At 46.0% G+C, this 23,307-nt stretch overlaps 1 protein-coding gene across 1 annotated transcript; it reads right to left on the bottom strand.

Annotated features, from left to right (window-relative positions):
• Positions 1 to 2,157: 2,157 nt before the first annotated feature.
• On the bottom strand, positions 2,158 to 3,033 carry LOC123453758 (complement C1q tumor necrosis factor-related protein 5-like). The gene is given in 2 exon segments (XM_045131705.1): positions 2,158 to 2,511; positions 2,513 to 3,033. Coding segments are annotated over 2 exon segments (666 nt in total). The 5' UTR covers positions 2,993 to 3,033; the 3' UTR covers positions 2,158 to 2,325.
• Between the last annotated feature and the right edge of the window lie 20,274 nt (positions 3,034 to 23,307).

Raw genomic sequence — 23,307 nt, 5'->3', positions numbered from 1 at the left:
GGGTCCTGGGGACTCAAACCTGAGTCCTTTGGCTTTGCAGGCAAATGCCTTAACGGCTAAGCCATCCCTCCAGTTCCCATGGTAATTTTTGATTAACAAATCACAGCAATAGCCAATGCTATATTTATAGTATTCCCTAATTGTACCTCTGAATCCCAGCACTTGGGAGGCTGAGGTAGGAGGAAGGCTGTGAGTTTGAGGCCAGCCTGAGACTAATTCCAGGTCTGTCTGGGCTACAGCAAGGCCCTACCTCAAAAGACCAAAACAATAAATATATAAAATAAAAAATAAAATAAATAAAAATAACAAATCTTTAACAAAGCATGTTGTGGCTACACTGAGATATAATGTACTGAGATAGGGCATTGATTTGTTTCGCATGTGCTGTCAAATAAATTCTTCTATTTACTTAATATCACTTTATGATTGGCCTACCTCTTCCTCGTAATGTTTTAAAATAACTTTTCTGTTTTTAAAAATATTTTATTTTTATTTATTTATTAGAGAGAGAGGTGGAGAAAGAGGCAGGTAGAAAGAAAAAGAGAGAATGGGCACGTCAGGGCATCCAGCCACTGCAAACAAACTCCAGATGCGTGGGCCACCTTGTGCATGTGTCCTACATGCATCTTGGGAAACTGAACCTGGGTCTTTTGGCTTTGCAGGTGAGTGCCTTAGTTGCTAAGTCATCTCTCCAGCCCATAACTTTTCCATTTTAAAATGAACAGACACAGTGCAAGCTTCTTGAAAAACAACAGGAAAATCTAAGGAGTCGGGTCAAGAAGTCATTTTAAATCCTGCCACACAGCGACTGGTTCCATTATGCTTGGCAAGGCCTTCTGGCATTTTCTATCCATGTGTACTTCTCTTCGGTTGCTTGACAGGAATGTGTGTCACACTGTACTTACACCATGGAGCCCATTTTTCTCACCTAGCACTCTGTTGGGACTTTTTGCCCATGTCAACCAAGCAGAAGCTCAGTGGTCCAGCTCTGAAGCTGCCACATGCTTTCCTGCAGAGGAATAGCCCCTCCCCCGTCCACACCCCTCCCCCCCGCAGTGTTTCATCCAGACCAAAAGCCATTCTTTGCGTTCTCAGAGAAAGGTCCTCCTCTTAGGAATGTGAGGCTGAATGGTGCCAATGGTGTCCTTGACCTTCTGGGCAGGATGCAGAGCGCTTCTATTTTCTCAGGCTTGGGCCTGATAAGACTGATCAAACAGCAGGATTCAAGATTTATTACTCAGGAATCTAGCTTATTTGCAGCTGTTTGAGCTCCTATTCATGCCCTGATCCTTTGATCCGCTTGCTGTCTTATTTTAGAAACTCACCAAAGGAAACTGTATCCACCGACAAAACCCTCAAAGACTTCAGGTTGGGCCCTATTTATAATTCTAAACCAGTCTCTTTGCTATTTTATTCTGTTATGTAATTGCTGATATTGTATCAATTACCTTCTCTTTGCCGGGGAAGAACACCTGACCAGAAGCAGCTTATGGAAGGAAAGGACTTAGTACAGTTTACAGTTTCAGAGGGAGAGTCTGTCCCGGCAGGAACAACATCGTCCGGAAACCAGCATCGCTGCGTTACATCCTCATGGAGGAAGTGGAGAGAGTGATGAAGGCGCAGGCTCAGCCCGCTTTCTTCCTTTTATACAGTCCAGGCCTACAGAACAGTGCTGTCCAGAGTTACTGCAGTGGAGGAAAGCCTAAGTGAATTATTTTCTCTTCTTCTTTAAGACAGGGATTCACACTGTAGCTAAGGCTAACAACTCACTATATAGCCTAGGACAGCCTCAACCTTGTGGCCCCCCTGAGTGCTGGGGTATAGGCATGTCCCTCCACACCCAGCCCAAGTCAGATTATTCTTTGCCCCAGTCCTGGAGATTTTGGTCACCTAGCTGTTTTGATGGCTTTTGAGCTAAGAATGTTTTTCACATTTAAAATGGGGCAGGGAGGTTAAAAGATTAATATTTTTTTTTTTTTGAAGTTTATTGAGTGACCTCGGGAAAAGGGTCTGCCCTGGGAGCAGGAAAGATGGAGTTGAGGACCCTGAGGGGCAGAGGACTAGGAAGGAAACATCCATTTCACCTTGGCGAATCCCTGGCCAAGGCTCCCTGGAGACCCACACTCATCACAGCAGCACAGTGACTTATTTAGTCTTGGGTAGAAGTCCAGCCGCTGCCCCCATGCTGCCCGCCCTGACCTCAAACAGTCCATTCCCTGTTTCTCATTCACAATTATCCGGGGGGGACCCGCCCTCCGGGTGTGTGGTATCAGTGTTACGTCCACCTCTGGGAGCAAAAGCCCGCTCTCGGTAGTCCAGTGGGCACTAAGCGAAGACTGGGGAGCTGTGCCAGTCGGAATAGACCAGAAATCCAGAGAAGGTGCTGTCTGTCTTGACACTGGCACAGATGCCAATGTAATCCCCCACGCCCAGCTGCACCCACACCTGGTCCTCTGGCTCCAGCCTTACCATGGCGCCCCCCTAGAGTGAGGCTGGCTTGGGCCACCCCCCCGAAAAATTGGAAGAAAGAGGCGATGGACTCTCCGTTTTTGACCAGATCGAACTGCAAACTGGCCCGGTAGACCGTGGCATGCCCAGCGAAGTCGTAGGCACCAGGCACCTGGCAGGTGAACTTGCCAGTGGTGGCATCGTAATGTCCCTGCTCGTTCAACAGCACTCGATCAAAGGGTAGGGGCGCGTCGGCGAGCGGAGGCACCCGGCTCTCGGAACGGAGCACTTGGCCCGCCTCTCCCCGCCGCCCGGGCTCCCCACGCGGCCCCGGCACTCCAGGCTTCCCGGCCTCGCCTCGCTCGCCTGGAGATCCGGGTGGGCCATCGCGGCCGTCACGACCTGGCAGGCCCTGGCTGCCATGCTGGCCTGGTGTCCCAGGAAGGCCAGGTTGCCCTGGACACATGCTGGGGATCTTGTTGTCGTCCAGTGGGGGCGAGCCAGTCGCCAGGCCCAGGAGCAGCAGGGCGACGAGCCCTCTCATGATGCTGGCACTGGGAACCCGAACTCCAGGGTCGTCTTGTAGTCTGTAAGATTAATATTTTTTAAAAACTTACTTATTTGAGAGAGAGATAGAGGCAGATAGAAAGAGAATGGGTGCACCAGGGCCTTCAGCCGATGCAAATAAACTCCAGATGCATGCACCACCTTATGTATCTGGCTTACATGGGTCTTGGGGTATCAAATCTGGGTCCTTTGGCTTTGCAGGCAAGCATCTTAACCACTAAGCCATCTCTCCAGCCCCAAGACTAATATTTTGTGATATGTGAAAAGTGAATAAAAACGTCATAAGTAAAAGCTTTCAAAACACAGTCACACTTATTTGTTTACACATTATCTCTGGTTATTTTCATGCTGCAATAAGTCAAGTAGTTATGAGAGATCATTTGGCCCTCATGCCTAAAATACTTATTCCTTGACTCTTCATAGAAAGTTTTTGATCCCACCCTAAGGAGACTAGAAACATCAAGGATAGGGGATTTGAGGGAGAAACTAGGAAGTACCAAGAAACACACACACACACACACACACACACACATACACACACACACACATTTGCCATACATCTTGAGCCTTCCAGCCCCAGTCAACTCAAAAAGGCCGCTTGTGCTGGGCGTGGTGGTGCACACCTTTAATCCTAGCACTTGGGAGACAGAGGTAGGAGGGTCACTGTGAATTTGAGGCCACCCTGAGACTATGTAGTGAATTCCAGATCAGCCTGGGCTACAGGGAGACCCTACCTTGAAAACAACAAAAAATAAAATAAATGCCACTTGAACAGAGACAACTTGCCCATCAGAACCCTTCCCAAATGCTTGACCCAGGGGCTGGAGAGATGGCTCAGCCATTGAAGATGCTTGCTTGCAAAGCCTACCCACCTCGGTTCGATGCCCTAGCACCCACACAAAACCAGAGGCACAAAGTGGCACATGCAACTTGAGTTTATTTGCAACGGCAAAAAGCCCTGGCATACCCACTATCTCCCTCTCTCTTTCTCTCTCTCTCTCTCTCTCCCCCCGTATCTCTTTCTCTCAAAGGAACAAATAAAACATTTAAAAACATACAAATAAAAGGCCAGGCATGGGCTGGAGAAATGGATTAGCGGTTAAGGAGCTTGCCTGCTTGCAAGGCCAAAGTACCCAGGTTCAATTCCCCAGGACCCACATAAGCCAGATACACGAAGTGGCACATGCATCTGTACTTCATTTGCAGTGGCTGAAGGCCCTGACACCCCCATTCTCTCTCTATCTGCCTCTCTCTCTTTCTCTGAAATAAATAAATAAATAAAAGAAAAAGGTTTTTTTTTGTTTGTTTTTTTAAAGCCAGGCATGGTGATGCATGTGTCTGGAGTTTGTTTGTACTGGCTAGAGGCCCTGGTGCACCCATTTTCTCTCTCTCTCTTTCTCTGTCTCTGATAAATAAATAAACAAAAATAAATCTTGAAGAAAAGTAAGACATTATTATCCAAATATTTAGGTGAGGAAATAAAATCTCAAAGATTATATAATTGCACCATGTTCACACACTAACAGATGGAGGCCTGCGGTTGCACCGCCCAGGTGTCCCTAAAGCGCGGGTCGTGACGTGGGCGCAGCGCAGCCGCTTTCCCTCCACGCTGCAGAGCGGGCTTTAAGCACTTCTCTTACGACCGTGTTCTTGCTTTGCTCTTCACAGTGGAGTGTTCCCCAACTAAGGACTTCTCTGCTTGCTTGTTCTTTCTTTTTGAATTTGTATATGTGTGTATGATACACATGTTCACGCATGTATAGGTGTGTGTACATGTGTAGATATACATGTGGAATCCAGAAGTTGATATTGGATATCTTCCTTAGCCATGCTCTCCCTTATTTATTTATTTATTTATTTATTTTGCTTGATTTTTCAAAGTATGGCTTTGCTCTAGCTCAGGCTGACCTGGACTTCACCATGTAGTCTCAGGGTGGCCTAGAACTCATGGCAATCCTCCTACTTCAGCCTCCTTGGTGCTGGGATCAAAGGCGTGTGCCACCATGCCTGATTCAACTCCATGTTTCTTCTTCTCCTCCCCTTCTTCCTCCTCCCGCTCCTTTTTTTTTTTTTTTGAGGGGTTCTCAGTACATACCCCAGGCTAGCCTCAAACATAATTTTCCTGGGTTAGCCTCCTGAGTGCTGAGATTCAAGCCATGACTACTAGCTTGGTATTACTTAATTTCAAAATCTACTCAAAACCTGGTACGGTGGCGCAAGGGGCCTGGAATCTCAGCCCCGGGGAGGCCGAAGCAGGACTGGGGTGAATTCAAGGGCAGACTGGGCTAGATAGGGAGTTCCAAGCAAGGTGGGGTTCATGGTAAGACCTTGTCTCAAACACACACGTGTGCACGCACTTACACCCCCCCCCCCCACTTCTCAAAAAGCTAAAAATAGAAGTAACCATATGACCGTGCTGTATCACTCCCAGCACATACACAAAGGACTTTATGTTTTGTGACAAAGATGCTTACGCATCCATGTTCCTTGCTGCTGAGTTCACAATAGCATGGGAATGGAGTCAGCCTAGATGTCCATAAACTGATGTGTGTGTGTGTGTCTATGATATGGTGGGGGTGCGCACATGCATGGTGTGAATGTGCAGGTCAGAGAACAATGTCAGAGTGTTTTTATTCTTTCATTTTCTTTTCTTTCTTTCTTTCTTTCTTTCTTTCTTTCTTTCTTTCTTTCTTTCTTTCTTTTTCTTCCTCCCTCTCTCCCTCCCTCCCTCCCTCCCCCCCTCCCTCCCTCTCTCCCTCTCTCTTTCTTTCTTTCTTTCTTTTCTTTTTTGTTTTTAAGGCAAGATCTCACTAGCCCAGATTATGCAGCCCCAGTTTGGCCCTGAAATCATGGCTATCCTACCTCAGCCTCCTGAGTGCTGGGATTAAAGGAGTGTGTCACCACTTTCTTTTATTTTCTTTTTTTTAATTTTTTTTTGTTCATTTTATTTATTTATTTATTTGAGAGTGACAAACACAGAAAGAAAGACAGATAAAGGGAGAGAGAGAGAATGGGCACGCCAGGGCCTCCAGCCACTGCAAACGAATTCCAGACGCGTGCGCCCCCTTGTGCATCTGGCTAACGGGGGACCTGGGGAACCGAGCCTCGAACCGGGGTCCTTAGGCTTCACAGGCAAGCGCTTAACCGCTAAGCCATCACTCCAGCCCACCACTTTCTTTTAAGACAGGGTTTGTCTTGATATTTTTGCTGCTATTGTCTGAGAGTATCTGGATTCTCCTGGCTCAGCCTCTTATTGCCACAGGGCCCCTGGGATCGCGAGGGGACGTGTGCGTCCTTTTGCAAGTGGCTTTACATGGGCACGGAGTGTAGCAAGCTTGCAAGCAAGCACCTTAAATCACTGAACAAGCTTTCCAGCCCAAAGGTCCCTATTTTTAAATGATGTCATCAGTACCCAAGTTTTATACATAAATAAACTGGAGCTAATTGGTTCTCTCCGTTTGGTTTATTTTATTTATTTGAGAGAGAGACACAGAGAGAGAGAATGGGCATTCCAGGACCTCCAGCCACTGCAAACGAACCCCAGATGCATGAGCCCCCTTGTGCATCTGGCTAACATGGGTCCTGGGGAATCTAAGTGGGATCCTTTGGCTTTGTAGGCAAATGCCTTAACCACTAAGCCATCTCTCTAGCCTCCTCTCCGTTTGGTTTTATTTATTTATTTATTTATTTTGTGACTTTGTACAAAAGGAAAACATTTCTTCCCACTGAGTCCAGTGTTTTCAAACACACTCGGATAAGTCTAGCTCCCCCAAGTCCATAGCAATGTAGTTCTGGGCACTGAGGGCCCCCAAATCAGTGACCAAACCAGTGAGTCCCCAGGGAGCCAAGAGCCATTTCTCTGGAACGACGGCCTCTCATTTCTTTGTTCTCAATATTTCCTGGCAACGCATCCACAAGCACATGCTATCAGCAGATGGCAATATGGCATAACTGGGATTTTTATCATAACATGTCCCCCTTGCACCAAAGACACAGAGATGTATGGGCTTGCTGGCTTTAACACAGATTAAAAACATCTCCTTCAAACTGTCAAAGGCTTGAGTCCTTCCACTGTCGACTCAGCCGTTCCGTTAGATGTGGTTTCCAGTGAGAAGCACAAAGCTCACTTCTGTAGATGAGACTGTATCACATTCCCCCCAAGGCCAGTGGTGGATACCAGAGAGACTGGCATCGCAGAGCACAGTCTATATGGGAAGTTGAGGCACACATCTGTGCCGCAGAGCCAAGGCCTTGGGTTGGCAGAGAGCTCTGAACTTTGTACAGAAATCCATTCCTGAAAACCCACAGAGATGAAAAGGTAAGCTTTACTTCACCCCGGAGTTATGTGCTGAGCAAGTTACCAAGAGAACAGCAGCGAATGTGGGAAAGAATTTACCTAAAGAAGTTCAAACGTAGGGTGTATCTTTCCAATTCAAGTCAAGATGGTCCAGACTTGCCTCAGGAAAGCATACATGCTTTGCAGGTTTCCTTTCACAAATTTCTTAGTGATTTAGAAGCCCCCAAGAAGTGCTACGCATCACACTCATAAGACTTGTGCCTTGATGCCGCTTGCGTCATCTGAAGAAGGTGAATTTTGTTGAAAGTATCTGCTGGTTAGGAACACCCCACATTACATGCCCGATGTTTAAAATCCCAGGAGTGCGGCTGGCCAGCCAGGCCACATGTGCCAAGTGCTGCAATGGTGGCATGTCTGTGACTGGAGAAACCACCTGCTCTCCGTTTGGACTGAAGAGCCACTCCATAGGAGCAACGCTGCCTGGTGCAGAGAACTCCATGGAGAGTCTCCGCCTGGGGAGGCGTGAGGCCTGGAGGGGAAGCTGCTATTGTTATCCGACTAAATGGGGGTGTTATGCCTACCAAACTGCTTCTAACTAAATACCGGGGTCCAAACATCAGGCCCCACTTTGTTAGCTGTGTAAACATGGTGGAATTACGCAATCTTTGAAACTTTATTTCCTCATCTAAATATTCGGATAATAATGTCCTTTTTTTTTTTACAGGGTGGTGGGTTTGAGACATTTCAGTTATCTATTCATATATAACATTCTATCCAAAACAACCATTCATTTTGCTGAGGCTTTTCTTTTCTTTCTTATTTTATTTATTTATTTATTTTGGTTTTTCGAGGTAGGGTCTCACTCTGGTCCAGGCTGACCTGGAATTAACTCTGTAGTCTCAGGGTGGCCTTGAACTCATGGCGATCCTCCTAACTCTGCCTCCCGACTGCTGGGATTAAAGGCGTGCGCCACCACACACGGCTGTTTTTTTTTTTTTTTTTTTTTTTTTTTTTTTTTAGGTAAGGTCTCACTGTTGCCCAGGCTGACTTGGAATTTACTATGTTGTCTCAGGCAGATTCTCCTACCTCTGCCTCCCAAGTGCTGGGATTAAAGGCATGCACCACCATGCCGGGCTTTTTATTTGTATTTTAAAAAATGTTTTATTTATTTATTTGAGAGAGAGAGAGACAGAGGGAGGAGAGAGATAATGGGCATGCCAGGGCTTCTTGCCACTGCAAATAGACTCAAGATGCATGTGCCACTTTGTGCCTCTGGTTTTGTGTGGGTGCTAGGGCATTGAACCCAGGTGGGTAAGCTTTGCAAGCAAGCATCTTTAATGGCTGAGCCATCTCTCCAGCTCCTGGGTCAGGCATTTGGGAAGGGCTCTGGTGGGCAAGTTGTCTCTGTTCAAGTGGCATTTTTGAGTTGAGTGGGGCTGAAAGGCCCAAGGTGTATGGCAAATGCGTGTGTGTGTGTGTGTGTGTGTGTGTGTGTGTGTGTGTGTGTGTGAGTGCAGGCTTGTGTGTGTTTCTTGGTACTTCAAATCCTCTATCCTTGATGTTTCTAATCCTCTTAGGGCAGGATCAACAAACTTTCTATGTAGTGTCAAGGAGTATTTTAGGCATGGGGGCCATATGATCTCTCATAGCTATTTGACTTATTGCAGCATGAAAATGAGTGTGACTGTGTTTTAAGTTTTACCCATGACACTGAAATTTGCATTTTATATACTTTTCACATATCACAAAATATTAGTCTTGGGGCTGGAGAGATGGCTCACTGGTTAAGGCGCTTGCCTGCAAAGCCAAAGGATACAAGTTCAGTTTCCCAGGACCCATGTAAGCCAGGTGCACAAGGGGCATCTGAAGCTTCCTCCTCTTTTTGGAACACACCAGTCTATCTTCACATTAAATCAGACCCAAGAAACTGTCCATCATGGTCCTCCATCTAAAACCCCAACCTGGGCTGGGGAGATGGCTTAGCGGTTAAGGCACTTGCCTTCAAAGTCAAACAACCCGGGGTTCAATTCCCCAATGCCCACGGTAAGCCAGATGCACAAGGTGGTGAATACATTTGGAGTTAGTTTGCAGGGGCTGGAGGACCTGGCACACTCTCTTTCTCTCTTCTCCTTGTAAATAAATAAATAATAAAATAAAATAAGAAAGAAAACCTGAACCTAACAGGCAGCATTCACAAAGGCTGCTTATGAACTAGTCAAAAACCTTCAGGACTGGAGAGATGGCAGAGCTGTTAAGAGCGCTTGCTTACAATACCTAATGGCCCGGGTTTGGTTCCCCAGTACCCACACAAAGCCAGAAGCACATGCTTCTAGAATTTGTTTGTAGTGGGTGGAGGTCCTGGAGCATCAGTCCATTCTTTTGTTTTGTTTTGTTTTCTGTTTTTTGAGATGTATAGTTTTTTTTTTTTTAATTTATTTGAGAGCGACAGACACAGAGAGAAAGACAGATAGAGGGAGAGAGAGAGAATGGGCGCGCCAGGGCCTCCAGCCTCTGCAAACGAACTCCAGATGCGTGCGCCCCCTTGTGCATCTGGCTAACGTGGGACCTGGGGAACCAAGCCTCGAACCGGGGTCCTTAGGCTTCACAGGCAAGCACTTAACCACTAAGCCATCTCTCTAGCCCATTGAGATGTATAGTTTTTTAAAGCTAACTTTTTTTTAAAAGTTATGGACATACTTAGTATGGAAACAGCACATGTTGGTACCATCCTTTCCCTCATCACTACCCCTTTTCCAAAGGGGCCCTCCTCATTGGGGACACAGGTTATCCCAGTGGGGACTGTGGATCATGCATTGTGGGAGCAGCAGTCAATTCCAACTTGTGGCTCTTTCTGCTTCCTCTTCCACAAAATTCCCTGAGCCATGCTGGGTGTGTTTTGAGCCTACTTCAGTGATGAGCTCTTAGGAGCCTCTGGATCTCTGCTTTGGTAGGAGTTGGGTGTCCTCAGTGTCGATCTCCTTCACCCTTGTGTTGATATCAGATTCACTAAGAAAGCAGCACCCTTGCTCATCTCCCCAATTCCTCTGTGGTTTCAGCTGGGGCCGGGCTGAAGGGTGCTGGGTCATTTATCTCCAGCTCTTATCTGAAAAAGAGAAGCGGATTCTCCAGAGGAGAGTGAAGTCTGCAGTGGTTAAAAGAGGTAAGCGTTATCAATATAGAGAGAATTTAATGGGTGTAGTCCCCCTTTTAGCCTAAGATTAGTGGGAGCTTGAGACTGGAGAGTAAAATAGGTTCTCCCCGTCCCTTCTCTCTCTGCTTGCAAATAAATAACAAGGGTGTGGTGGCTCACGCCTTTAATCCCAGCACTTGGCAGGCAGAGGCAGTAGGATTGCTGTGAGTTTGAGGGACTACAGAGCGAATTCCATGTTAGCCTGGGCTACCAAAAAATAAAAATTTTAAAAGAAATGGAAACATTCTGTTGAGTGACTGAGCTAGTGTAGCTCTAGGGTGCGCAGGGTCGCCCAGAGGCCTGGAGGGCAGTCTTCCCAGGCTAGCGCTAGCCCTGGGCGGGAGTGCGCATAGGCAGCCGGGCATCCCGGAGAAGGGGTCTGGCTCCCCTGAGCTGGAATGCAGCTCCTCCACGCGAAGTATTCCGAGCAGCTTGGCTGCTATGGTGACTGTCCAGCTGGTCGTCCAAAGAGTGGCATTCAGGCTCCTTGACAGTTCCCCTGTCAGCTAAGGAGTAAGTGATCCTGGCCTCCAACAGCTCACCTCATCTGAAGGGAAAGTAGACGCTGGAGGGTGTCGGCAGCCCGTGCCCATGATGGGGACCATGCAGGGTAGCAGCGCCCTGGGACCCCAGCACTTGGTAGTCAGAGGCAGAGGAATCATGAGTTCAAGGCCATCCTTGGCTACATCACCAGTTTGAGGGCCATCTGGACACTGTTTCAAAACATAAAGAAAATATAAGGAATATAAAATATAAAATGAAATATAAAAAAAATAAAGAAAAACAAGTTAATTTTTGCGTGAAGTGTTACCTCAGACTCTAGTGTTTTTTCCCTTGTCTCTTGATTTTTTAAATATTTTATTTATTTATTTTTAAAATATATTTATTTATTTGACAGAGAGAAAGAGGGAGGGGGGAGAAAGAGAGAGAGAGAGAGAGAGAGAGAGAGAGAGGCAGATAGAGAGCGAGAGTAAGACAGAGAGAGAGAAAATGGGAGTGCCAGGGTCTCCAGCCACTAAACTCCAGATGCATGCGCCCCCTTGTGCATCTGGCTTATGTGGGTCCTGGGAATCAAACTGTGGTCCTTTGGCTTTGCAGGCCAGCGCCTTAACTGCTAAGCCATCCCTCCAGCCCTTGTCTCTTGTTCTGTTGTGTAGATATCCACCTGTTCCAGCACCATGTCTGGCAAGACTACCTTTTCCTAGCGACTTTGTTCTCCATCAATGATTTGTTCTTGCCAGACCTGGTGAATAGGCTTGTAATTCCCGCTACTGGGAGGCCGAGGCAGGAGAATCACAAGTTCAAAGCCTGCTTGGACTACAGAGTGAGTTCAAGGTCAGCATGGACAATTTGGACCCCATCTCAAAACAGAAAGTAATAATTTTGTCTTCAAGGCCTACGAGGCAATTTGCTCTGTGTAAAGATGGGGGATACCCCCAGGTCAGTGAACTTCAACACCCAGTCCTTGTCCAAGTTATAAAGGACTGAAAATGCAAATTCAGAGAAGGGCCAGTTAGTTAGGAATGATGAGATCTGTTTTAGGGAGTCAGAAGGGAAGGGCAGCAGGAAGGGCCAAGCCGTGGGAGAGGGAGGCCCAGAGTGGCGGGAGGGGCTCCAGAGGCTAACTCGGGAGGGGCCAGCACACAGGCGGGCTGAGGAGGAAGAAGGAGGCTGTCGCTGGACTTGACACTTGTAGCCATCTTAGAAGAGACTAGACCAGAGGCGGATCCCGTCTTCCCGGGGCGGGCAAGCTGGCACCCACATTTCTGCGGGCTCTTTGCGCTTAGTCTGTGTCAGTCAGGTGGCTGGGGTGTAACTCAGTCTTGCAGTGCTGACGACCAAACCCAGGGCCTTGGGCAATCTGGGTGAGTGTTCTGCCACGGAACCGAATTCCTAGCACAGGCCCTGCACTTTATAAAACTCCATCTTCTCTGTCTCTTTTTCTGCCCCCTCTCTCTCAAATAAAAAACAAGAATAAAAATTTTAAAAAGCTACTGTCAATTGTAACGCAAAAAAATGGATTGTTAATCATTATAACAATAATTTGCTTGGTTTTTATTTTATTTTTTTAGTTTTGGTTTTTTGAGGTAGGGTCACTCTAGCCCAGGCTGACCTAGAATTCACTATGTACCCTCAGGGTGGCCTTGAACTCATGGCGATTCTCCTACCTCTGCCTCCCAAGTGCTAGGATTAAAGGCGTGCGCCACCACGCCAGGTTTGCTTGTTGGTTTTTTTTTTTTTTTTAATTTATTGACAGCTTCCATACTTACAATAAACCATGATATTCCATCCCCTCCCCCATTGCTTGGGTTTTGGTCAGGATTGGACTGAGTCCCTAGATCAGCTTGGGAAGGGTAAGGCTTAGGAGTGACCAAGACCACGGAGACCACTGAGGCAAAGATGGAAGCTTTTATTCAGGAAGAACAGGAGCTCGCAGGACTGACTGTCAGGAGCGGAGCAGTCAGCGCTGAGATCACAGGGAGTGGCTGCACAGGGCTCTTAGCTGGGGGAAGGAGAGGAAGGGAAGGAACTCCTTTGTCCTTTGCATTCGCCATTTCACATAGCTAGAGCGTGAGACCAGAAGTGACCAGGTGGGAGGTAAGGGGGCAGGAAACCTAGAGTGGGGCACTGTTAGGCCAGGAAGGGTGATGGCTGGGCGGTTCCTTGAGGAATGTGGGTGACCCACTTCCCCGTGTCTGTCTCCATCCTGCTGTCCTTGGTCACTCCGTTTTGGGAAGAACTAATAATAGGTCTTAGCCATAAACGTGGAATATCTCTATTTTATTTGAATTAATTACATTATTTGAGACATGATCTCATGTAGAACAGGCTACCCTCCAAGTCATAATCCTTAGGTTCATCCTTTTCAGCATTTACCTGTTGACGCTACTACACGTCCTAAGCTAGCCTTGAACTTGGAATCCTCCTGATTAAGCCTCCTGAGTGCTGGGATTATAGGTGCACCCCATCACAGTTTATTATTCATTTGTCTCATGAAATTCTGGTTTAACTACAAATGTCTACATTTATCACATAAGTAAAATCACCCCAAATTATACAACTTATATTTTATAGCTAATACATTTACATGTGTTTTTTTTCTTGCCAGAACAATGGAAAAGTTGTAGAAAATTAGTTTAACTATATTTTGTTTTACTTCTTAAAACAAAATACACACACACACACACATACACACACACATTGTGGTTTTTTTTTTTTTTAACATAGGGTCTCACTCTAGCCCAAGCTGACCTGGAATTCACTATGTAGTCTCAGGGTGGCCTCGAAGTCATGGCGATCCTCCTACCTCTCCAGTGCTGGGATTAAAGGCGTGCCCCCCCACACCCCGCCTGTGTTTCGCTCCTTAATAGCCATAGAGCCTTCCAACATTCTCTAGCTTCAGCCTTGAATCGTTCTATAGCTGAGGATGATTTTGAATGCCTGAGGCAGGATCTCACAGGTTAACCCAGGCTGGCTTGGGGCTAAGTCACTTAGTATGTCAGGCTGGCTTTGAACTAACAGCAATCATTCTGCCTCAGTTTCCTACTGGGGTTCAGTGGTAAAGCACGTGCTTCGCATAAAGCAAGGCCCCAGGTCCAAGGGCCAGCACTGTGCTGGGATCACAGGCGTGAGCCACGGCCTGGGTGCTGCTCACATTTCCTCGCAGGCCTTCTCTGTGTGGAAGCAAGCTCTGGTTTGAATAAACAGCTGGGCCTCTCTAAGTTGTCAGCGCCCCGGCTTCGTCAGCCACAGCTCCTTTTCCTTGTTTGCTGTGAGTCATGCCAAGTCCCTAGTGCTGAGAGTTCACTGGGCCTCTGTGCCCACGGCCATCGCGAGTGTCGTGTCAGCGTGGGAGAGGGAGGGAGCAAAGGTTACATTCATGGGTCTCCTGTGCTAACCTGCAGGCTGCGTCATCTCGCTGAGCTGCCCTTCCAAACACGACCTCATGAAATGACTCAGAATGGCAAGGCGGTAGCGGGGCGCACCAGGTAAGCGCGGGGCCCTCCAATTACGCAGCTCAGACAACTGAACGAGATAGATGTTGGTGGAGATGGGGGAGGTGGCTCAGCAGTTAAAGGTATTTGCTTGCAAAACCTGCCAGCCTAGGTACAATTCCCTAGTCACCCACAGGAAGCAGATACACATTTGTTTACAACGGCAAGAGCCCCTGGCATGCCCATACAAATCAATAAGTGAATAATAAATTAATGCAAAGACATATGTTTACACACACAGTGGTGCTGATCAGCGGGAAGCCTTGGAAGTGCAGTTGATCCCAGGGTATTGGACTAACGGAGGGAATGGTGGGAAAGAACTCGGAGGTGCATGGATCTGGAGACTGTGGTGCACGGGTCTGGAGTCCGTTTGCAGTGGCTGGAGACCCTGGCATGCCCATTCTCTTTCTCAAATAAATAAATAAATAAAATATTGAAAAAGAAAGAAAGATAAATAAACATGTTTTAAGTCCACTGATTTATCCACCTCCTTCTATGGAAACCTCTTGGGACAAGCTGCTAGTTTCATATAGGTGGGTGACAAATATTTCCAACACATGAGGATCTCGGGGTCTCGGTGTTGACTCAATGAGCTGTCTAATATATTCAGATATTACTAAGCAAAGCCAGAATTTCAGCCCATGTCCGGCTCCTGAGTCTTTATCCACCACACTGTTGCTACCTCCAGACCTCTGCATAAGTAAACCCCTGTGTCCACACAGGCGCTACACACGCATCAAATATCCAGAAACTGCTCTTGAAAAATCTTTGTCATGCTGGGTGTGTGTCACATGACTTAAATCCCAGCGTGGGGTGGGGTGGGGTGGAGGTAGGAGGATCACTGTGAGATGGGGGTAAGCCTGGGCTAGAGTGTTTGAGTAGACTCTGATTCCAAGAAATGGGAAAAATACCTGAGTAAAAGAAAAGGAGGGGAATAGGAGAGATGGCTTAGCAGTTAAGGTGCTTGCCTATGAAGCCTAAGGACTCAGGTTCAATTCCCCAGGACCCACGTAAGCCAGATGCACATGGTGGTATTCGCATCTGGAGTTTGTTTACAGTGCGTGGAGGCCCTAGTGTGCCCACTTTCTCTCTCTCTCTCTCTCTCTCTTTGCAAATAAATAAAAAATATCTTTATAAAATAAGAGAGGGAAAACAAAAACAACGACCAAAACCTTCTAACATATTTTAAAATATTATTTAAAAAATGTAGCAAATAGGGCTGGAGAAATGGCTTAGTGGTTAAGCGCTTGCCTGTGAAGCCTAAGGACCTTGGTTCGAGGCTGGATTCCCCAGGACCCACGTTAGCCAGATGCACAAGGGGCGCCCGGTCTGGAGGCTCTTTCAGTGGCTAGAGGCCCTGGCGCGCCCATTCTCTATCTTATCTATCTGCCTTTTTCTCTGTCTGTCTGTCGCTGTCAAATAAATAAATAAAAAACAAACAAAAAATTGTAGCAAATAATAGCAACTCAACAAATGCCCAAATTAATATATGTTTTCCATACTTGTACTGAATATTGCCTACTTTCTAAGTGATCATTGGAAAGAACGGGGGTTGATGAAATGAACAGTAAGCCTGCGTGTCTTGCTAAGGGAGAGCTGGTTCAGGCCCCAAAGTCCTGGCCTACAGGGTGGTTGGCCAGGAGCTGGGGGTGACTAGCTGCAGTTCAGCCATGACTCCCCCTTGTGGTCAGTGTGAGACATTCTTAAGGTGGTTGGCTTGAGTTTACCTCCTTTCTTAAGGTGGCTTTTGCTCACTATTTTGTGAGCTAGATATGCAACTTTGTCCAGACAAAAACAAAAAGGTTTTAATAGTAGGAAGAGGGTAGAAGCCAGTTCTGTCTCTGCTCAGCTCTTCTTTTCCTGCCCAGCTCCTTCACCCATTTCAAGCTTCACCTCAGAACATTATAGAAAGACGTTAATAACATTGGGATAAATTTGAAAAGAAACTAAATAGATAATGACTATGAATAAACAACTGAATAAAATTTTTAAAAATCCATCTCAGGTTACCATTATAAAGTATTTTTGTTTTCCAATTTCTTGCTCTCGGAATGCTTAACATTATTTTTTATGCTTTGATTTTTAAAAAATTTTTATCTATTTATTTATTTACTTTAGTTTTTTGAGGTAAGGTCTTGCTCTCGCCAAGGCTGACCTGGAATTCACTATGTGGTCTCAGGCTGGCCTTGAACTCACAGTGATTGTCCTGCCTCTGCTTCTCTACTGCTGGGGTTAAAGGAATGTACCACCATGCCCAGCTCGTCTTAATTTTTCTTTTTTTCATTTTTTTTTTTTTCGAGGTAGGGTCTCACTCTGGTCCAGGCTGACCTGGAATTAACTCTGTCATCTCAGGGTGGCCTTGAACTCATGGCAATCCTCCTACCTCTGCCTCCCGAGTGCTGGGATTAAAAGCGTGCGCCACCACGCCCGGCTGCGTCTTGATTTTTCTGAGGCAGGGTCCCACTCTAGCCCAGGCTGGTCTGGAACTCACACTGTAGTCCCAGACTGAACACTTGGCAATCTCATTCCTTCAGCCTCCAGAGTGCTGGAATTAAAGGTGTATGCCACCACACCTGGCTCTGTCTGGGTTTTGATATTTACTTTATGACTTTATCAAGTGCCAGTCACTCTGAGTATCTGTTGACTGAGGAATTAACCCTAGTGCGCTGTGTACAGGTTGGGGCAGGGACAGAAAGTGTGTCTTGCCTGTCTTTACTCCAAGATGTTGCTTTCTTTTAAAAATAAATATTTTATGAAACTAAGGACAACTGGCGAAATAAGCAAGGGTGATGTTTTCCTGTGAACCGGATACCAGCACAAAGGGGAAGGAGATCAATGCAGAGAAAAATCAACTCCTACCAAATCAGAGAGCCAGAGCCTCAGAGGCCCCCAACACCTCAGCACTGAAGCAGACCAAAAATGAACCCAACATGGCTCAGGGAAATTTTGCGGAAGAGGGGGCGGAAAGAATGTCAGAGTCACATGTTGGGTCATGATATGCAGAGACATTTATCGTACCAATAACTGTGGGCTAACTCCACAATGCACGACCCATTTACATCAACAAGGAGGGTCTAATGGGAGGGGGTAGATCACAGATGAGCCTAAATAATGGTACCAAACTGCCTGTATTTACTGAAAAGAAAACTTATAAATTAAATTAAAAAAAATAAATATTTTATTGATGAGAGAGAGAAGAGAGTGAGGGGAGGAGGAAGGGAGGGAAGGAGAACGGGAGTGAATGCCCAGGGCCTCTTGCGCTGCAAACAAGCTGCCATTGCAGGTGCCACTTTGTGTGTCTGCGGGTACTGAGGAATTGAATGCATCTTTAACCACTGAGCAATCTCCCCAACCCCAAGCCATTTTATTTAAATTGACAACTTCCCTTCCCCACTTTCCCTCATAGCTCTGCTCTCCGCCATATCCCCTCCCTCTCTCCATTAGTCTCGCTTTTAATATGATGTCATCATCTTTTCCTCCTATTATGAGTGTCTTGTGTAGGCATTGCTAGGCACTGCAAGGTCTTGGATATCGAGACCAATTTCTATCTGGACAGTTGTATTTAGGAGTGGCACACTTCCTTTGGCTCTTACATTCTTTCTGCCACCTCTTCCACAATGGACCCTGAGCTTTTTAAAATTTATTTTTATTTATTTGAGAGCAAGAGAGAAGGAATGGCCTCTATCCACTGCAAACAAACTCCAGATGCATGTAACACCTTGTGCATCTGGATTATGTGAGTCCTCAGGAATTGAACCTGGGTCCTTTGGCTTTGCAGGCAAACACCTTAACCACTAAGCCATCTCTCTAACCGCCAGCTAGTGCTAGCTGCAGAGCAGATGTTCACTGCACATTTGTTGAAATAAGGTGGCTCTTGAGAACCTTAGACAATAGCCTGTTTTCGGCTGCAATTTTCCCACTTGCAAATGTAGACAGTTTAGATTTCACGTCTCTAAAGAATACGTGGGGCTTCTTGACCACATCTCCCGCAAGTGTCTCCCAGCTCCAGGCGGACCCCAGCAGCTCCCACCACAGGCTTGTCTTCTGCATTGGCACAGAGAGCAAAAGCGAGATGCCCCTCCCTCTGCCCCACGGCCGGGTCTACAATGAGGCAGTGACAAGCATGGCCACCGTCGCGGCAGCTTCACTGGTGGCTTGAACATCCAAACCAGATGCAGTGCAGGGAGGAAGGGATTTATTTCAAGCTTACAGATCCAAGGGAAGTTTCATTTCTGGAGCGAGAATCTGGCTCCTCAGAAATCCAGGCAGAGACACCACCAAACAGCCAACCCCACCAGCAAGCCCTAATACCAGCATGCACGCCAAAAAGCAGCAGGAGCCAGGCGTGGTGTGTATGCCTTTAATCCCAGCACTTGGGATGCAGATGTAGGAGGACAGCTGTGAGCTGGAGGCCACCCCCAGTGATAACTCCTCCAGCCAAGAGGCTGGAGACAAGCTTTAATAAAACACCTGAATCTATGGGATATATACATTCTAACTACCATAGCCACCGTGCCTGATGTGGGGAAATCTGCACTCCCATGGGCAAATACGATGATGGACATAAAGCTGGAGTTTTAAAAAATTTTATTATTATTATATATTTGAGAGAGTGAGAGAGAAAGAGAGAATGGTGCCACTGCAAATAAACTCCAGATGCATGTGCCACCTTGTACATCTCGCTTATGTGGGTCCTAAGGAATCAAACTGAGGTCCTTTGGCTTTTCAGGCAAACACCCTAACTGCTAAGCCATCTTTCCAGCTCAAGCTGGATTTTTTTTTTTTCTTACAACCTTGACCCTTTTTCAACATTTTTTTTTTCTCTATGAAACATGTTACTGATAACAAAAGTTGTTGACTTGCTTCCATTGCAGGACACTGAGAAATCAAGCTGGAGCTGAGCTGGAAGCCTCCTCTCTGTTGGTTGGCTGTCGCAGTCCTGGGACGTGCTATGCAGGCTGCTGGGGAGAAAGCTCATCAAGTCTAACCCAGAAGTAGGTGCTATGAGCTACAAAACCAGCAGACAAGATGAGCTCACTAGTGTAGGAATGGCACGGCTGTTAGAGAGGTAACCAACTATCCTCTCCTTAGATTTGAGGCCCACTCCACAGGAGAAAATTCATGCCTGATGCTGATAAACTAGTCAAAAGCCTGTGGCTAGGAAGGTCATAGGCCCCAGGAAGGAAGCTACTGTGGATGTTTGTCAAAATGGACATGTTGTACCCATCAAATAGCCCTCTAATTATGTCCATAGATTAGTGCTACTTTTACCTTTATTTTTTATATATTTTTTGATTTTAGAGAGAGCAAGAGAGACAGAGATACAGAGAATTGGCATGCCAGGGCCTCCAGCCACTGCAATAGAACTCCAGATGCTTGTGCCGCCTAGTGGGCATGTGTGACCCTGCACTTGCCTCACCTTTGTGTGTCTGGCTTATGCGGGATCTGGAGAGTTGAACATGGTCCTTAGGCTTTGCAAAGCGCCTTAAATAACTGCTAAGCCATCTCTCCAGCTCTACTTTTACCATTGATTAGAGAAGCTTCTTTTTGCAGATGGTAACGACTCCCAAGGAGACTCAAAACTTTGCAAAGTTTGGGTTTTTTTTTTTTTTTTTTTTTTTTTTTTGAGATAAGGTCTTGCTCTAGCCCAAGCTAACCTGGAATTCACTATATAGTCTCAGGATGGCCTCCACACAGTGATCCTCCTACCTCTGCCTTGCGAGTGCTGGGATTAAAGGTGTGCGCCACCACGCCCAGCAGTTTGCAAAGTTTTGAATAAGTGGCCGTGGGGTACACAGCACTAAATGAGACATCCGCTACACCCCTCTGAAGCTCAGGGAGCAGTGTGGAAGAGGGTGCCGGACGACTAAGAAGCTGAGATGGGGAGTAGAGCACCGTCTTCTGGCCGTGACACGCTCGTTCATTCTCATTCATGGCCTCGCAGCAGCTGCCGTTACCGTCACAGGCTCTGGACAACGGGGGCTACACCATTATGGGGGACACAGGAGGACGGAAGGCGCCCACCCTTGCTGAGCAGTTGTGAGCAGTTAGCGGGCACTGGGGCAGCAGGAGTCGCTTTCTGCAGCGGTATAACCACTCACAAGTTGCACGTGCTCTGGCAGAGAAACTCCCCAGAGAAACTCAGCAGGTCACCTACACATACGAGAGGGAAAAAGACTTCGAAGCAGAAGAGGGAAGTTGGGAAGAAGGGACTAAGTGGAATGGGGACAGGGAGGGGGGGACAAGGAAAGGCAATAAGAGGGGATTATGATCAAAGTACATTATACACACACACATATATATGGATAAAAATTATCAATAAAATAAAATTAACAAAAGTTGTTGACTTGAAAAAGACAGTTTGTGAATCTGTCATTATTTTAAAAATAGTTTTATTTATTTATTTATTTGTGATCAGGGAGAGAGAATGAGCTGGAGCTAAAGTATGGGTGCACCAGATCCTGCTGCTGATGCAAACTGGATGCATGCATCACTCTCTGCATCTAACTTTACTTGAGTGCCGGGGAATCAAAGCCAGGCCTGCAGGCTTTGCAATTAGTGCCTTTAACCATTGAGCCATTCCCGCAAATCTGCCATTGTTTTTAATAGAATGTCCTGTGAGGACTTCTTCCTCTTGTCATTCAGATTCTTCTACCGAGGCCGCTGAAAGCCCTCCTGGTTCTGTAGGACTCTTGCCTATAGCTATGTTGATAGTGGACATGGGAAGGAAAAAATAGCAATTCTAGTAATGATGACCTTTAAGTAATGTACTTGTGACATAAGCAATTATACAAATAGTTCATTTTTCAAAGGAAAAAATATATTTCATGGTGGACTCAAAGACTTTGTATATCTTCAATTTACAGAACACCAGCTCATGGACACCTATAGAAACATTTTATACAGGCTGGAGAGATTTCTCAGTGGTTAGAGGCACTTCCTTACAAAGACTGACAACCTAGGTTTGATTCCCCAGGACTCAGGTAAAGCCAGATGCACAAAGTGGTGCATGCAACTAGAGTTCTCTTTTTAATATATTTATTTGAGAGAGAAAGAGGGAGAGAGAGAGAGAGAGAGAGAGAGAGAGAGAGAGAGAGAGAGCACAAAAGCACACCAGGGCCTCTAGCTGCTGCAAATGAACTCCAGATGCATGCACCACCTGTATATCTGGCTTACATGATTCCTGGGGAATCAAACCTGGGTCCTTTAGTGCCTTAACCACTAAACCATTTCTCCAGCCCACATCTAGAGTTCTTTAGTAGTGGCAGGAGACCCTGGTATGCTCATACTCTCTTTGTCTGCTTCTTTCTCTCTGTCTCTCTTTCAAATAAATAAAAAAAAAATTAAAGAGAAATATTTTCTTCCTTGTTTCTTGTAGTTTCCTTTTGTCAATTTATTCAACATGAAATTTAAAAATATTTTATTTATTTGAAAGTGACAGACAGAGAAAGAGGCAGAGAGAGAGAGAGAGAGAGAGAGAGAGAGAGAGAGGGAGAGAGAGAGAGAGAGAGAATGGGTGTGTCAGGGCCTCCAGCCACTGCAAATGAACACCAGACACATGTGCCCCCTTGTGCATCTGGCTAACATGGGTCCTGGGGAATCGAGCCTCGAACAGGGGTTCTTAGGCTTCACAGGCAAGCGTTTAACCGCTAAGCCATCTCTCCAGCCCAACATTTTTTTTTTTAGTGCACATGTATGTGGTATATATCTGTATATGCTGGCTGAGTGTGTGTGTAATTATACACATATACATACATATATAATATTTATTAAATTTAATTATTTAATTGTATATATATACATACATATATATGTGTATATATATATACATATATATGTGTGTGTGTGCATATATATATATACATATATATATATATATATATATATATATGTTTGAGAGAAAGACAAACACAAAGAGGCACACAGAAAGAGACTGAGTATGGGCATGCCAGGGCCTCCTTCACTGCAAACAAACTCCAGGAGTGTAAGCCACTTTGTGCATCTGGCTTTCCATGGGAACTGGGGAACTGAACCTGGTCATCAGGCTTTGCAAGCACCTTTAACTGCTTAGCCATCTCTTCTGCCCTAATTATTATTAATTTTTGTTTTGTTTTTATTTATTTATTTAGTCAGTCTGACTGATCTGCACAGCCCTATTGTTGCAGGTAGGCAGACATTAGTCTTGGAGGTAATGGAAGGCTGGACCCCATCTCCTATTTCCCTGGAAACACTAGAAAGGGCAATATCATGACTTATAATAACATGTGGGGTGGAGAGATTGCTCAATGGTTAAAGGTGCTTGATTGCCAAGTCTGACAGTCTGTACTCGATTCCCCAGGACCCACCTAGAGCCAGACGCACAAAAAGGCTCATGCACCTAGAGTTCGTTTGCAGTGGCCCTAGCAGGCCCATGCTTTCTCCCTCTCTTTCTCACTATTGCAAATGAACAAGTAAAATTATTTAAAGTAAAAATCAGGGTGGAGAGATTGCTCAGTGGTTGAGTGCGTTCATACAAAGCCTAACCTTACAGATTTGATTCCCCAGTATCCACATAGAGCCAGATGCACGCACAGAGTGGCGCATGCATGTGGAGTTCATTTGCAGTGGCAAGAGGCCCTGTGTGCTCATTTCCCCTCCCTCTCTTATCATCTTTCTGCTTAGAAATAAATAAATAAATAGTAAAAATATTACAAAAGAAAACTTCATTAAAAATTTGTAACAATTATAACTATAAGATAGCATATGAAGCCAGGCATGGTTGCACATGTCTTTTGTCCCAGCACTAGGAGGCTGCGGTCGGAGGATCCCTG

This window comes from Jaculus jaculus, chromosome 12 (genome assembly GCF_020740685.1).
Source record: "Jaculus jaculus isolate mJacJac1 chromosome 12, mJacJac1.mat.Y.cur, whole genome shotgun sequence".
Classification (NCBI taxonomy): domain Eukaryota; kingdom Metazoa; phylum Chordata; class Mammalia; order Rodentia; family Dipodidae; genus Jaculus; species Jaculus jaculus.
Note: the sequence above shows the minus strand (reverse complement) of the source record. Positions and strands in the feature narration are given on the sequence as shown.